The sequence below is a fragment of the Chiloscyllium punctatum genome, chromosome 4, assembly GCF_047496795.1.
Source record: "Chiloscyllium punctatum isolate Juve2018m chromosome 4, sChiPun1.3, whole genome shotgun sequence".
Lineage (NCBI taxonomy): Eukaryota > Metazoa > Chordata > Chondrichthyes > Orectolobiformes > Hemiscylliidae > Chiloscyllium > Chiloscyllium punctatum.
The window spans coordinates 4,046,845-4,064,213 of NC_092742.1; the positions used below are offsets into that span (position 1 = coordinate 4,046,845).

General features: G+C 45.8%; 1 protein-coding gene across 2 annotated transcripts in view; it reads left to right on the plus strand.

The window, feature by feature from the left end:
• Nucleotides 1-17,369, plus strand: part of tgfb3 (transforming growth factor, beta 3) — a 109,180-nt gene that overhangs the window by 12,992 nt on the left and 78,819 nt on the right. For both annotated transcript variants that reach the window (XM_072567975.1, XM_072567976.1), the window contains exon 2: nucleotides 7,263-7,423. In XM_072567975.1, coding sequence (XP_072424076.1) covers nucleotides 7,263-7,423 — 161 coding nt within the window. The remainder of the gene's footprint in view (nucleotides 1-7,262; nucleotides 7,424-17,369) is intronic.

The window sequence follows — 17,369 nt, forward strand, 5'->3', positions numbered from 1 at the left end:
GAAACGTCGATTTCGCCTGCTCCTCGGATGCTGCCTGACCTGCTGTGCTTTTTCAGCACCACACTAATCTAAACTCTGGTTTCCAGCATCTGCAATCCTCACTTTTGCCTGTTCAAGTATATCAGCCTGTTCACACTGTCCTCACAAAAGTCAAGGTCCCTCTCAGTAGTGAATCCTGAAACAAAATATTAATTAAGGACCTCTCCTATCTCCTTTGACTCTGGCACAAGTTTCCTCCACTATCCCTGATCGGCCCTACCCTCCCTCTAGCCATCTTCTTGTTCCTCACATAACTGTAGAATGCCTTAGGCTATTCCTTAATTCTATCCACTAAAGCATTTTCATGCCCCCTTCTCACTCTCTGAAGTCCATTCTTCAGTTCCTTCCTGGCTACTTGAAACCCTCTAAAGCCCTGTCTGATCCTTGCCTCCTCAACCTTAAGTAAGCTTTCTCCTTCCTCTTGTCTGGATGTTCTACATCCCTTTCTTGTCACCCAAGGTCCCTTCACCCTACCACCCCTTCCATGCCTCAGTGGGACAAACCTATCCAGCACTCGCAACAAGTGCTCCCTGGACAACCTCCACATTTCTATCGTGCATTTTCCTGAGAACATCTGTTCCCAATTTAGGCATCCCAGTTCCTGCTTAGTAATTCCCCGACTCCAGTTGAATAATTTCCCATACTGTCTGCTCCTATCCCTCTCCATGAGTATAGTAAAGGTCAGAGAGTTGCGATCATTGTCACTGAAATGCTCTCCCACCAAGAGATCTGACACCTGGCCTGGTTAGGTGTCAAGCACCAAATCCAATATGGCCTCCCCTCTATTTGGCCAATTGACATATTGAGTCAGGAAACCTCCTGGACACACCTGACAAAAACTGGTCCAAGCAAATTATTTGATGGCATTTATTTTGCAAGGACTTGAATAGACAAGTGAAGCAGGTAACCAGGAAAGCTAATGGAATCTTGGGCTTATTTCAAGGGGGTTGGAGCATAAAAGTAGGGAAGTCTTACCACATTTGTACAAGGGGATGGTGAAACCACATCTGGAGTACTGTGAGCAGTTTTAATCTCATTACTTAAGGAAAGATATAATTTCATGGAGGCAGTTCAGAGAAGGTTCACCAGGGATGATCCCTGCAATGGAGGGATTGTCTCATGAGTAAAGGTTAAACTGATTGGGACTGTACTCACTGGAGTTTCAAAAAATGAGAGGCAATTTCATTGAAACGTATCAAATTCTTAAGGGCCATGACAGGGTCAATGCTGAGAGGATGTTTCCCCTCAGGGGAGAGTCTAGGACCATAGGATATAGTCTCAGAATAAACCTGCTCCAGTTTAAGACTGAGATGAGGAGGAATTTCATCTCCCAGAGGGTTGTTAGTCCTTGGAACTCCTTACCACAGAGAGCTGTGGGGGCAGAGTCTTTGTGTACATTTAAGGCTGAGATAGATAGATCCTTGATCATTTGGGAATGAAGGGTGACGGGAAAGGGCAGGAAAGAGGATGTGAGGAATGTTAGACTGGCTGTGATCCTACTGAATGGTGGGACAGGCTCAAGCGACTGAACAGCATCCTCCTGTTTCTATTCTGATGACCTTATGGTTCCTTAAGAATGTTGTAAGTTTAAATAAGGTTGTCTCTTGTTCTTCTAAATTTCAAAAAATACAGGCCCAATCTCCTCCACCACTCCCCACGAGACAGGCCCAATCTCCTCCACATCTCCCCATGAGACAGGCCCAATCTCCTCCACATCTCCCCATGAGACAGGCCCAATCTCCTCCACATCTCCCCATGAGACAGGCCCAATCTCCTCCACATCTCCCCATGAGACAGGCCCAATCTCCTCCACCACTCCCCATGAGACAGGCCCAATCTCCTCCACCACTCCCCACGAGACAGGCCCAATCTCCTCCACATCTCCCCACGAGACAGGCCCAATCTCCTCCACATCTCCCCATGAGACAGGCCCAATCTCCTCCACATCTCCCCATGAGACAGGCCCAATCTCCTCCACCACTCCCCACGAGACAGGCCCAATCTCCTCCACATCTCCCCATGAGACAGGCCCAATCTCCTCCACATCTCCCCATGAGACAGGCCCAATCTCCTCCACATCTCCCCACGAGACAGGCCCAATCTCCTCCACATCTCCCCACGAGACAGGCCCAATCTCCTCCACCTCTCCCTAAAGGACAGGCCCAATCTCCTCCACCACTCCCCATGAGACAGGCCCAATCTCCTCCACCTCTCCCCATGAGACAGGCCCAATCTCCTCCACCTCTCCCCATGAGACAGGCCCAATCTCCTCCACCTCTCCCCATGAGACAGGCCCAATCTCCTCCACATCTCCCCATGAGACAGGCCCAATCTCCTCCACATCTCCCCACGAGACAGGCCCAATCTCCTCCACATCTCCCCATGAGACAGGCCCAATCTCCTCCACCTCTCCCTAAAGGACAGGCCCAATCTCCTCCACCACTCCCCATGAGACAGGCCCAATCTCCTCCACCTCTCCCCATGAGACAGGCCCAATCTCCTCCACCTCTCCCCATGAGACAGGCCCAATCTCCTCCACCTCTCCCCATGAGACAGGCCCAATCTCCTCCACCTCTCCCCATGAGACAGGCCTAATCTCCTCCACCTCTCCCCATGAGACAGGCCTAATCTCCTCCACCTCTCCCCATGAGACAGGCCCAATCTCCTCCACCTCTCCCCATGAGACAGGCCTAATCTCCTCCACCTCTCCCCATAGGCGGGTCGCCCCATACCTGGTATCAGCCGAGTGAATCTTCTCCTACGATGTTGGTCTATCTTTCCTTAGATAAGTGTCCAAAAACTGTTACTCTAGCTAAGATCTGTGGAGTACCTTTTACAGTTTTCACAAAAGCTTCCCATTTTTGTAATCATTCCCCTTGCTGTACCTATTAAAAGCAGAATTTGGATGCTATTTTATGATTTATGGATGAGGACTCCCAAATCTCTCTGTGCTCCAGCTTTCTGAGGCCTTTCCCCATTTAAGTCATATTTGGTTCCTTTATTTTTCCAGACAGTGTGCATATCCTCACATTATATTTCATTTACCAAAATTTTGCCCATTTGCTTAATCTTTCCGAAAATTCCCTCCAAACTGTTTGTGCTGTCCTCCTCACTTACCTTCCCAGAAACTTGGTGAAAGCAAATTCCCTTTCCCCATTCAATGTTATAAATAACTGTAGCCCCTGCACTGATCCTTGTGCCAATCCACGAGTTACAGATTGCCACCTCCCTTCTCCAAACTCTCTGTCTTCCATTCGTTCACTGATCTTCTATCCATAGCACCTATCCTACCTCCGTCACCCTGCCCCCTATCCTACCTCCATCATCCTGGTCCCTATCCTACCTCCATCACCCTGACTCCTATCCTACCTCCGTCACCCTGACCCCTATCCTACCTCCGTCACCCTGACTCCTATCCTACCTCCATCACCCTGACTCCTATCCTACCTCCGTCACCCTGGTCCCTATCCTACCTCCATCACCCTGGTCCCTATCCTACCTCCATCACCCTGACTCCTATCCTACCTCCGTCACCCTGACTCCTATCCTACCTCCATCACCCTGACCCCTATCCTACCTCCATCACCCTGACTCCTATCCTACCTCCATCACCCTGACCCCTATCCTACCTCCATCACCCTGACCCCTATCCTACCTCCGTCACCCTGACTCCTATCCTACCTCCGTCACCCAGGCTCCTATCCTACCTCCGTCACCCTGACTCCTATCCTACCTCCGTCACCCTGGTCCCTATCCTACCTCCATCACCCTGACTCCTATCCTACCTCCGTCACCCTGACTCCTATCCTACCTCCGTCACCCTGACTCCTATCCTACCTCCATCACCCTGACTCCTATCCTACCTCCATCACCCTGACTCCTACCCTACCTCCGTCACCCTGACCCCTATCCTACCTCCGTCACCCAGGCTCCTATCCTACCTCCGTCACCCTGACTCCTATCCTACCTCCATCACCCTGACCCCTATCCTACCTCCGTCACCCTGACCCCTATCCTACCTCCATCACCCTGACTCCTATCCTACCTCCGTCACCCTGACTCCTATCCTACCTCCATCACCCTGACCCCTATCCTACCTCCATCACCCTGACCCCTATCCTACCTCCGTCACCCTGACTCCTATCCTACCTCCATCACCCAGGCTCCTATCCTACCTCCATCACCCTGACCCCTATCCTACCTCCATCACCCTGACTCCTGTCCTAACTCCGTCACCCTGACTCCTATCCTACCTCCATCACTCAGGCTCCTATCCTACCTCCGTCACCCTGACTCCTATCCTACCTCCGTCACCCTGACTCCTATCCTACCTCCATCACCCTGACTCCTATCCTACCTCCGTCACCCAGACTCCTATCCTACCTCCGTCACCCTGACCCCTATCCTACCTCCATCACCCTGACTCCTATCCTACCTCCGTCACCCTGACTCCTATCCTACCTCCATCACCCTGACCCCTATCCTACCTCCATCACCCTGACCCCTATCCTACCTCCGTCACCCTGGTCCCTATCCTACCTCCGTCACCCTGACCCCTATCCTACCTCCGTCACCCAGGCTCCTATCCTACCTCCATCACCCAGGCTCCTATCCTACCTCCATCACCCTGACTCCTATCCTACCTCCATCACCCTGACTCCTATCCTACCTCCATCACGCTGGCTCCTATCCTACCTCGTGTGTGGGATCTTATCAAACCTCTTCTGAAAATCAAAATATTTTACATCTACTACTTCCCCTTTATCTATCCTGCTTGTTCATCAAAGTACTCTGGTGAATATATCAGGTTTTATTTCCCCTTCTTGAAGCCATGCTGACTCTGCTTGATTTTAATATGTATTTCTAAATGCTCTGCAATTACATCTTTTGTGATTGACCCTTAACACTTACCCACTCAGTAGTAGCAGTGTGTCCCATCTATAAGATGCACTGCAGAAATTCACCAAGGTACCTTAGACAGCACCTTCCAAACTCATGACTACTTCCAACTAGAAGGACAAGGGCAGCAGGTACATGGGAACACCACCCCCTGGAAGTTCACCACCAAACCACTCACCATCCTGACTTGGAAATATAACGCTGTTCCTTCATAGTCGCTGGGTCAAAATCCTGGAATTCCTTCCTTCAGGGCATTGTGGGTCAACCCACAGAGGGAGTTTGTTTCCATGCTGTACATCTCAATGATTCTATGACTCGACTGATAGAGTCAATGAATTGACAAAACTGGAAATGGATTTCAGTGCCACTGAGTGTGAGGGCATCCACTCTGTACTTAAAAGGATGAGCCAGAGTGTGTTGTAAATGGTGAGATGCTGCAAACCGTGAAGATCCAAAGTGACTTCCCCATCTGGTACAAAGTTTGTTAAATTTGATAAACAGAATGCCAGAGTTGTGCTGTAGTTGTGCAACACCATGGTCAGACCAACCCTGGAGGCACTACCTCTAATTCTGGGCAGGACACCTTCAGTAGAATGGAATCAGGGAATGGCATACTCATAAATAGAATTCAGCATAGGAGGCCATTCAGCCAGTTTCATCTGTGCTGGCTCTTTGAAAGGCAACTAGCTTCACTCTTATCTCCTTATAGGCCAGTTAGCTTAATGGCTTCTTTAATTCATTTTGTGTGGGTCAGTATTTATTACCCATCCCTAGTTGCCCCTTGAGAAGGTGGGGGTGAGCTGCCTTCTTGAACTGCTGCAGTCCACCTGCTTCAGCCATATTGCTTACATTGACATTTATTTTTGTGTCATTAACACACTTGTAAATCTGGCTTTCCATCTTGTTGTCCCAGTTGTTGTTGTTGAACAGTGTCTAGTTGAAGCTGTAACACAGATCCTGACAGGCACTTCCTGTCAGTTCCCGAAACTGCCCAGACTTACAACTTTCTGTCTCCTGTCACACGGCCAACTTCTAAACCTTCATCCTTGCCTTCTGTTCAGCCTACACCTTTAACAATTATAACACTTCAAACTAAATTCCAGCCTATAACTCATTCTTAGTGTCTGTTATTTTATATATTAACCCACACAAATCCCTTGATTACATTCCAGTCTGTAACTCCCTCCCGGGTATCTGTTATTCTGTATATAAACCACCCTGAACCCCTCGATTAGATTCCAGTCTGTAACTCCCTCCCGGGTATCTGTTATTCTGTATATAAACCACCCTGAACCACTCGATTAGATTCCAGTCTGTAACTCCCTCCCGGGTATCTGTTATTCTGTATATAAACCACCCTGAACCACTCGATTAGATTCCAGTCTGTAACTCCCTCCCGGGTATCTGTTATTCTGTATATAAACCACCCTGAACCCCTCGATTAGATTCCAGTCTGTAACTCCCTCCCGGGTATCTGTTATTCTGTATATAAACCACCCTGAACCACTCGATTAGATTCCAGTCTGTAACTCCCTCCCGGGGTATCTGTTATTCTGTATATAAACCACTCCGAACATCTCGATTAGATTCCAGTCTGTAACTCCCTCCCGGGGTATCTGTTATTCTGTATATAAACCACCCTGAACCCCTCGATTAGATTCCAGTCTGTAACTCCCTCCCGGGGTGTCTGTTATTCTGTATATAAACCACCCTGAACCCCTCAATTAGATTCCAGTCTGTAACTCCCTCCCGGGTATCTGTTATTCTGTATATAAACCACCCCAAACCCCTCGATTAGATTCCAGTCTGTAACTCCCTCCCGGGGTATCTGTTATTCTGTATATAAACCACCCTGAACCCCTCGATTAGATTCCAGTCTGTAACTCCCTCCCGGGTATCTGTTATTCTGTATATAAACCACCCTGAACCACTCAATTAGATTCCAGTCTGTAACTCCCTCCCGGGGTGTCTGTTATTCTGTATATAAACCACCCTGAACCCCTCAATTAGATTCCAGTCTGTAACTCCCTCCCGGGTATCTGTTATTCTGTATATAAACCACCCCAAACCCCTCGATTAGATTCCAGTCTGTAACTCCCTCCCAGGGTATTTGTCATTCTGTAAATAAACCACCCTGAACCCCTCGATTAGATTCTAGTTTATAACTCACTCCCAGGTATCTGTTAATTTATATATAAACCCCTTTGATTGCAGTGCACCCTGTAAATCAGACCATTTTAATTCTGTTCTGTATAATTGTTCTGCTTGTGCCCAGTTCGAGGACATGGTCACAATGACACTAAAGTGAGGGTTTGTTTTTCCAGATGATGTCAGTTCATGCCGTGGGATCACCTCTAAGGTTTTCCGATTCAATGTGTCCTCCATGGAGAAGAATGTTTCCAACCTATTCCGGGCAGAATTCCGAGCTCTCCGTGTTCCAAACACCAGTGCCAAACGGAATGAGCAGAGGATTGAAGTCTATCAGGTAGGGACACCGATGGTGTGCATTATTCCTCAGTCATTGCGTCGTATTTTCTGTGATGAAGATATTCAGCTGTAAGGACATCACTTCTGGCCTGTGTCTCCCTTTATCAAGCAGATGCTTTCAGTTAGTGCCCAGCAACGGGAACTTTGGTACATTATCCCTTCCTCCCTTCATCATAAGAAGGGTCGGAGGTATATTCCAGGTAACGACAGTGGTGGGGAAGTTGCTGGAGAGGGTACTAAGAGATAGGATCTATTTATATTTAGAAAAGAATGGGCTTATTAGTGATGGGCAACATGGTTTTGTGCGGGGGAGATCGTGCCTTACCAACTTAATAGAGTTCTTTGAGGAAGTGACCAAGTTGATAGATGAAGGAAGGGCTGTTGATGTCATATACATGGACTTTAGTAAGGTGTTTGATAAGGTTCCCCATTGTAGACTAATGGAGAAAGTGAAGTCACATGGTGTGCAGGGTGTTCTAGCTCGATGGATAAAGAACTGGTTGAGCAATAGGAGACAGAGAGTTGTAGTTGAAGGGAGTTTCTCGAAATGGAGAAAGGTGACCAGTGATGTTCCACAGGGGTCAGTGTTGGGGCCACTGTTGTTTGTAATATACATAAATGATCTAGAAGAGGGTACTGTTGGTATGATCAGCAAGTTTGCAGATGACACAAAGATTGGTGGAGTAGCAGAAAGCATAAGGGACTGTCAGAGAATACAGGAGGATGTAGATAGACTGGAGAGTTGGGCGGAAAAGTGGCTTTCGATCCAGACAAATGTGAGGTGATGCATTTAGACAAGTCTACTTCTCGAGCGAATTATACAATGAATGGAAGAGCTTTGGAAAAGTTGGTGAGCAGAGAGATCTGGGAGTTCAGGTCCATTGTACCCTGAAGGTTGCTGCACAGGTGGATAGAGTGGTCACAAAGGCATATAGTATGCTTGTCTTCATCGGATGGGGTATTGAGTATAAGAGCTGGCAAGTCATGTTAAAATTGTACAAGACTTTGGTTCGGCCGCATTTAGAATACTGTGTACAGTTCTGGTCGCCACATTACCAAAAGGATGTGGACGCTTTGGAGAGGGTGCAGAGAAGGTTTACGAGGATGTTGCCTGGTATGGAAGGTGCTAGCTATGAAGAGAGGTTGAGTAGGTTAGGTTTATTTTCACTAGAAAAAAGGAGATTGAGGGGGGACCTGATTGAGGTTTACAAAATCATGAAGGGTATAGACAGGGGGGATCGAGACAAGCTTTTTCCCAGAGTGAAGGATTCAATAACGAGAGGTCACGTGTTCAAGGTGAGAGGTGGAAAGTTTAAGGGGGATACACGCGGCAAGTACTTCACACAGAGGGTGGTGGGTGTTTGGAACACATTGCCAACAGAGGTGGTAGAGGCAGGCCCGGTAGATTCATTTAAGCTGCATCTGGACAGATGCATGAGTAGGTGGGGAGCAGAGGGATACAGATGCTTAGGAATTGGGCGACAGGTTTAGACAGTACATTTGGATCGGCTCAGGCTTGGAGGGCCGAATGGCCTGTTCCTGGGCTGGAAATTTTCTTTGTTTGTTTGTTTGTTTATAACAAGGGAATTGGAATAATGCAACTTTTAGCCCGACGGAAACATACCCAGCAGGATTCACAGTTCCGAAGGAGTCCATTAATCCATTATATTGTATATTCCTCTGCTTCAAATATTTACCCCATTTTCCTAACCATCCTGAAATGGTGTATGCGTTGGTCCCTCCCCCCTGTGTCCAGAAGGTCTGGACTCTAACTGATCTGTTAGCCTCAGTACTGTGTTGGCTGGTGCAGACATATACTGAGATGTCATTCGTTGCAGCTAATTTAACCAGACTATATGAGTCAGAAAACACTGGCAGTTTTAGGAATTGTATTGAGTGTAAAAGCTTTGCAATTATCAGTAAAAAATGGCAATGAACCTATGGGAATTATCTGTGAAAAAGATCTGTTTATCAAGTGATGGAAATTAGGCCTCTCTGGGACTCCAATCCCTGGTCATTCCCCACTTGGTTTTCAAACCGAGCACCCTTCACCACCTTCCCACGTAATGACCAATGACCAATGAAAATGCTGACAAAGCCTAAGGCTAACTATCTGAATAAGTGGACTGTCACTGATGGAGTCCACACAATCTATCAGCATGGAGTGGATATTGGGCGTGCAGTCTGAGGAGAGAGGAGAAGTGCTAAATGAATATTTTTCCTCAGTATTCACACTGGAAAAAGACAATGTGGTCGAGGAGAATACTGAGATACAGCCCACTAGACTAGATGGGATTGAGGTGCATAAGGAGGAGGTGTTAGCAATTCTGGAAAGTATGGAAATAGATAAATCCCCTGGGTCAGATGGGATTTGTCCCAGGATTCTCTGGGAAGCTAGAGAGAAGATTGCTGAGCTTTTGGCTTTGATCTTTATGTCGTCATTGTCTACAGGAATAGTGCCAGAAGACTGGAGGATAGCAAATGTCCCCTTGTTCAAGAAGGGGAGTAGAGTCAACCTTGGAAATTATAGACCAGTGAGCCTTACTTCAGTTGTGGGTAAAGTGTTGGAAAAGGTTATAAGAGATAAGATTTATAATCATCTAGAAAGGAATAAGTTGATTAGGGATAGTCAGCACGGTTTTGTTGAGGTCTTTGAGATAATGACAAAATAAGTGAATGAAGGTAAAGCTGTTGATGTGGTGTATATGGATTTCAGTAAGGTGTTTGATAAGGTTCCCCATGGTAGGCTATTGCAGAAAATACGGAGGAATGGGATGGAGGATGCTTTAGTCATTTGGATCAAAAATTGACTAGCTGAAAGAAGACAGAGGGTGGTGGTTGATGAGAAATGTTGATCCTGGAACTCAGTTACTAGTGGGGTCCTGTAAGGACCTGTTTTGGGTCCACATGTTTGTCATTTTTATAAATGACCTGGATGAGGGCGTAGAAGGATGGGTTAGTAAATTTACAGATGAAACTAAAGTTGGGACAGTTGTGGATAGTGCAGAAGAATGTTGTAGGTTACAGAGGGACATAGCTAAGCTGCAGAACTGGTTTGACTGGTGGCAAATGGAGTTTAATACAGAAAAGTGTGAGGTGATTGACTTTGGAAAGAGCAACAGGAATGCAGAGTACTGGGCTAATGGTAAGATTCGTGATAGTGTGGATGAGCAGAGAGACCTCAGTTCTGGATTAGTGGTGCTGGAAGAGCACACAGTTCAGGCAGCATCCAAGGAGCAACCTGAACTGCTGTGCTCTTCCAGCACCTCTAATCCAGAATGCGATTTCTGCAGTCATTGTTTTTACCGAGAGAGATCTCAGTGTCCATTATTGGTAGAGGGATTGAGTTTCAGAGCCACGAGGTCATGCTGCAGCTGTACAAAACTGGTGCGGCCGCACTTGGAGTATTGAGTACAGTTCTGGTCACCACGTTACAGGAAGGATGTGAAAGCTTTGGAAAGGGTTCAGAGGAAATTTACTAGGATGTTGCCTGGTATGGATGGAAGGTCTTATGAGGAAAGGTTGAGGGACATGAGACTGTTTTCGTTAGAGAGAAGAAGGTTGAGAGGTGACTTAATAGAGACATATAAGATAATCAGAGGGTTAGATAGGGTGGACAGGGAGAGCCTTTTTCCTCGGATGGTGATGTCTAGCACAAGGGGACATAGCTTTAAATTGAGGGGTGATAGATATAGGACAGATGTCAGAGGTAGTTTCTTTACTCAGAGGGTAGTAAGAGCGTGGAATGCACTGCCTGCAACAGTTGTAGACTCACCAACCTTAAGGGCATTTAAATGGTCATTGGATAGGCATATGGAGGAGAATGGAATAGTGTGGGTTAGATGGGCTTCAGATTGGTTTCACAGGTTGGCACAACATCGAGGGCCGAAGGGCCTGTACTGCGCTGGAATGTTCTATGTTCTATATCTCGGGTCCATTTTTCACAGTCTGAATGAAATATTTTCTCCATAGTCCTGCTCACTCACATGTTTGAGAAGAGGGAAAACGTGGGGCTAGTTTACAAATGAGGAATTTAGAGAGCTACAGAGATAGGGCTGGAGAGTGGGACTACAGAGAGTGGGCTGGATAGTTCTTTCAAGAGCCAGTACAGACATGATGGGCCAAACGGCTGCTTTCTTTACTGTAAAATTCTATAATTTGTTTGACATCAAGGCTTGGGAACTATCTTTGTCTTTAGTGTATCCTGGGGACTGGGCTTACTGGGGCAAGGCCAGGATTTATTGCCCATCCTTGTAACTGGTCGCATTGCTGTGGGTCTGGAGTCACATGTAGATCAGACTGAGTAAGGGCAGGTCTCCTTCCCTGAAGGGAGAATCTGGTGGCGATGGTGGTAAGATGGTGCCTGGTTTAGTAATTCACAAGAACCAGCCTTACCTGGGGTCATTGGTACACACCCAATTGCAGCTGTTGGTTCAATTCGAAAAAAATAGAACATAAGAACATAAAACAGTACAGTCCAAAATAAAAGCCCTTCAGCCCACCATGTCTGCACCAACCATGATGCCATTCTCAACTAATCCCATCTGCCTGCACATGCTCCATATCCCTCTATTCTCTGCCTGTTCATATGTCTGTTGAAGTGCTCATAAACTTCCCTAATGTATCCACTTCTCCCACTTTCCCTGGCAGCATGTTCCAGGGACTCAACTACCTACTGTGTAAAACCCTTCCCTCAGAGATTACCTTAAAACTTTCCCCCTCTAAATCCATGCCCCTAGTATTTGACATTCCTACCCTGGGTAAAAGACTCCGACAATTCTCCCTATTCATACCTCTCATCATTTTATAAACTTCTATCAGGTCACACCCCTCAGCCTCCAACACTCTGACAAAAACAATCCAAGTCTGTCCAACCTCTCCTTATAGCTAATACACTCCAAACCAGGCAACATCCTGGTAAACCCCTTCCGCACCCTCTCCAAACCTCCACATCCTTCCTATGGTGTAGAGACCAGAACTGCACACAATACTCCAAATGTGGTCGAACTAAAGCCTAATACAGATGCATCACGATTTGCCAACTTTTATACTCAATGCCCCGACCAATGAGGGTAAGTATGCCATATGCCTTCTTTACCACCTTATCCACTTGTATGCCACTTTCAGGAAACTGTGGACTTGCATCCCAAGATCCCTCTGTATATCAATGGGTCCTGTCATTTACTACATACTTTCCTCTTTGAGTACCCAAAATGCATCACATCACATTTGTCCAGATTAAACTCCATCTGCCACTTCTCCACTTAATTTTCCAATGATCTGTATCCTATCCTTTGATATCCTTCCTCTTACCCACAATTCCACCAATTTTTGTGTCATCTGCAAACTTACTAATCAGATCACCTACATTTCCATCCAAAACAGAGGTTCCAGTATTGGTCCTGCGGAATATCACTGGCCACAGATCTCGAGTCAGAAAGACACCCTTCCATAGCTGTCCTCTGTCTCCTATGACCAAGCCAATTCTGTATCCAACATACCAACTCACCGTGGATCCTATGTCACTCAATCCTCTGAGCCAGCCGATCAAGAGGGACCTTGTCAAATGCCTCTGCAAAGTCTGTGAAGACATTATACGGTGCCCTACTAGTATTCCAGCTGTGGTTTGACTGTTGCCCTTTATATATGTAGCAAAACCTCCCTACTTTTCTACTCCATTCCCTTTGAAATAAAGGCCAACGTTCCATTTGCCTTCCCTATTACCCACTGAACTTGGATGATAGCTTTTTCTGATTCGTGGTTGAGGATTCTCAAATTCCTCTGTGCTATAATTTTCTGCAGTCTTTCCCCATTTAAATAATATTCAATTCCTCTATTCTTCCTGACAAAGTGCATAACATCACATTTCTCCATCTACCAAATATTTGTTCACTCCCTTAAGGAGAGGGACCGTATTGTTGAAGAGGAGAGTGTGAAACGGACTGATAAGCTAGAAGAGATACCTGTTGGGAAGGAAGATGTGTTGGACATTTTGAACAACTTGAGGATAGACAAGTCCCCCGGGCCTGACGGGATATATCCTAGGATTATGTGGGAAGCAAGAGAGGAAATTGCAGTACCGTTGGCAATGATCTTCTCGTCTTCACTGGCAACTGGGGTGGTACCAGGGGACTGGAGAGTAGCGAATGTTGTGCCGCTGTTCAAAAAAGGGAATAGGGATAACCCCGGGAATTACAGGCCAGTTAGTCTTACTTCTGTGGTAGGCAAAGTAATGGAAAGGGTACTGAGGGATAGGATTTACGAGTATCTGGAAAGACACTGCTTGATTAGGGACAGCCAGCACGGATTTGTGAAGGGTAGGTCTTGCCTTACGAGTCTTATTGAATTCTTTGAGGAGGTGACCAAGCATGTGGATGAGGGTAGAGCAGTGGATGTAGTGTACATGGAGTTTAGTAAGGCATTTGATAAGGTTCCCCATGGTAGGCTTATGCGGAAAGTCAGGAGGCATGGGATAGAGGGAAATTTGGCCAATTGGATAGAAAACTGGCTAACCGGTCGAAGTCAGAGAGTGGTGGTAGATGGTAAATATTCAGCATGGAGTCCAGTTACAAGTGGAGTTCCACAGGGATCAGTTCTGGGTCCTCTGCTGTTTGTAATTTTTATTAATGACTTAGAGGAGGGAGTCGAAGGGTGGGTCAGTAAATTTGCAGATGGTACAAAGATAGGTGGAGTTGTGGACAGTGAGGAGGGCTGTTGTCGGCTGCAGAGGGACTTAGATATGATGCAGAGCTGGGCTGAGGAGTGGCAGATGGAGTTCAACCCTGCCAAGTGTGAGGTTGTCCATTTTGGAAGAACAAATAAGAATGCGGAATACAGGGTTAATGGTAGGGTTCTTGGTCAGGTGGAGGAACAGAGGGATCTTGGGGTCTATGTACATAGATCTTTGAAGGTTGCCACTCAGGTGGATAGAGTTTGTAAGAAGGCCTATGGAGTATTATCGTTCATTAGCAGAGGTATTGAATTCAAGAGTCGTGAGGTGATGTTGCAGCTGTACAGGACTTTGGTTAGGCCACATTTGGAGTACTGTGTGCAGTTCTGGTCGCCTCACTTTAGGAAAGATGTGGAAGCTTTGGAGAGGGTGCAGAGAAGATTTACCAGGATGTTGCCTGGAATGGAGAGTAGGTCGTACGAGGATAGGTTGAGAGTTCTCGGCCTTTTCTCGTTGGAACGGCGAAGGATGAGGGGTGACTTGATCGAGGTTTATAAGATGATCAGAGGAATAGATAGAGTAGACAGTCAGAAACTTTTTCCCCGGGTACAACAGAGTGTTACAAGGGGACATAAATTTAAGGTGAAGGGTGGAAGGTATAGGGGAGATGTCAGGGGTGGGTTCTTTACCCAGAGAGTGGTGGGGGCATGGAATGCGCTGCCCGAGGGAGTGGTAGAGTCAGATTCATTGGCGACCTTTAAGCGGCATTTGGATAGGTACATGGATGGGTGCTTAATCTAGGATAGAAGTTCGGCACAACATCGTGGGCCGAAGGGCCTGTTCTGTGCTGTATTGTTCTATGTTCTATGTCTATGTTAACCTGTCTATATCCATCTGCAGATTCTTTGTGTCATTGTCACCACTTGCCATCTATTTTTGTTTCATCTGCAAACTTGACAATAGTATATTCACTTTCCTCTTTCATTAATATAATATAAATAATTGTGGCCCCAGGTCTGATCCCGGCGGCACTCCAGTAGTTACAGATTTCCATTCTGAAAATGCTCCCCCTTCCTTTATTCCAACTCTCTGTCTTCTATTAGTCAATCAATCCTCTGTCCATGCTAATATCCCAACATGTTACTGAGTAGCCTAACATGTGGTACCTTTTCAATACTTGCTGAAAAATATATTACATCTACTGCTTCCCCATTATCTATCCTGCTTGTTAACTCCTTAAAGAATTTTAGTAAATGTCTCGGCCGTGATTTCCTGTTCATGAAGCCATGCTGACTCTGCTTAATGATATTGTGTACTTATAGTTGCTCTGCTATTACAGCCTTTATTTCAGACCCGAAAATGTTCCCAAAAATTGAACTAGCCTATAGTTACTGTGTTTTTTAAAAGTTTTCTTCCTTTTTTAAGCAAGGTGTTACATTGGCATTTTTCCAATCTCTGGGACTTTTCTCAGAATCTAAGGGCTCCTGGAAGATTTCTACCACGTATCCACTATCTCTTCCTTTAACATCCTAGAATACATCCTATCAGATCCATTTGTTTTTAAAGTACTTTTTCCTCTAGTGATAACTATTGTTTGTATTTCATTTCCTCCTTTTTCCCTTGAATATTTCATAAATTTTGGCTGCTATTAATGCCCTCGACTATGAAGACTGATGTAAAATATTTATTCAACCTCTCTACCATTTCCTGGTTCCCCATTTTCATTTCCCCAGCCTCAGTCTGTGTGTTGCCTTTGGACACTCTCTTTTTTATATATTTAAAGAGGTTCTTGCCATTTTGATATTTCTTCCAAGTTTACCCTTTCCTCCTCACTCTTTTATTTTTTTGGTTGTCTTTTGTTGGTTTTTATAACATTCCTAATCTTTTGGTTTACCACTAATCTTTGGTTCATGCTGTATTTTTTCTTTCAATCTGATGCTATGCTTAACTTTACTGGTTAACCACAGTTGGAGGAAGGTTTGTGGTGGAGTTTCCCAGGGCTCGGGTATGGGACGCTTGTTTTTCCTGTTAGACTTGAATGATCTGGATTTTGGTGTGATGGGAACAGTTTCCAAGGTCGTGGATGACACAAAACCTGGAGGAATTGTAAACTGTATGGAAGATAGTGCGGAACTCCAAAAGAACATTGACAAGTTGGTAGAGAGAGTCGATGAAGTGTGAGGTGATACACTTATGTCAGCAGGGCATGCAGAGACACAATAGAGAACTCTATTCTAAAGAGAGTGAAGGACCAGCGAGATACGAGTGTATCTGTGCAGAAGGCATTGGAAGCAGCAGGACCAATAGAGAGAGCAGTTAATAAAGCATAGAACTTTATAAAAAGGGGAACAGATTACAGGAACCAGGTCGTTATGCTGAAATACTCAATATACTTGTTCAACCGCAGCAGGAACATTGTGTACAATTCTGGGTGCCACATTATAGAATAGTTGTGAACACTGGAAAGAGAGAGAGAGAGTGCAGAACATAGAACATTCCAGCGCAGTACAGGCCCTTCGGCCCTCGATGTTGTGCCAACCTGTGAAACCAATCTTAAGCCCATCTAACCTGCACTCTTCCATTTTCATCCATATATTTATCCAATGACCATTTAAATGCCCTTAAAGTTGTCAAGTCTATTACTGTTGTAGGCAGGCCATTCCACGCCCCTACTACCCTCTGAGTGAAGACTGGGTTGAGGGATAAGGAACCTCAGTACTGCAGTCAGGATCCATAGCCTCTCAGTATTCTTGCAGTGTCCTCTTCACCATGTCACCCTGTGATCTTGTTGTATGGAAGAAAAGATTTCATAGACTAAATGACCTGCTTAGCCTAACTGGGACTGCACAGTGTCTCAGTGGTTAGTGCCGTTGCCTCATACATCATGAACCTGGGTTTGATTCCAGCCACTGTCTGTGTGGAGTTTGAACATTCTCCCTGTGTTTGTGAGAGTTTCCTCTGGATACTCCAGTTTCCCCCAGTTCAAGGATGTGCAGGTTAAGTGGATTGACCATGGGAAATACAGGGTTACAGGGATATGGTAGGGCAGTTGGGTCTGGGTGGGATACCCTTAGGGTTGGTATTGACTCAATAGGCTGAATGGTCTGCTTCCACACTGTAGGGATTCTATAATTCTAATTCATATGTTTGTAAACCAGGTGGTCACTGAAATAACTTCACAGAGACTGATATCTCATTGCTAAGTCACCCTTTATTTACAAGTATGTAATACCTGACACTGATCCAGCTCCCTTAGAGCCAGCTCTTAGAGTGA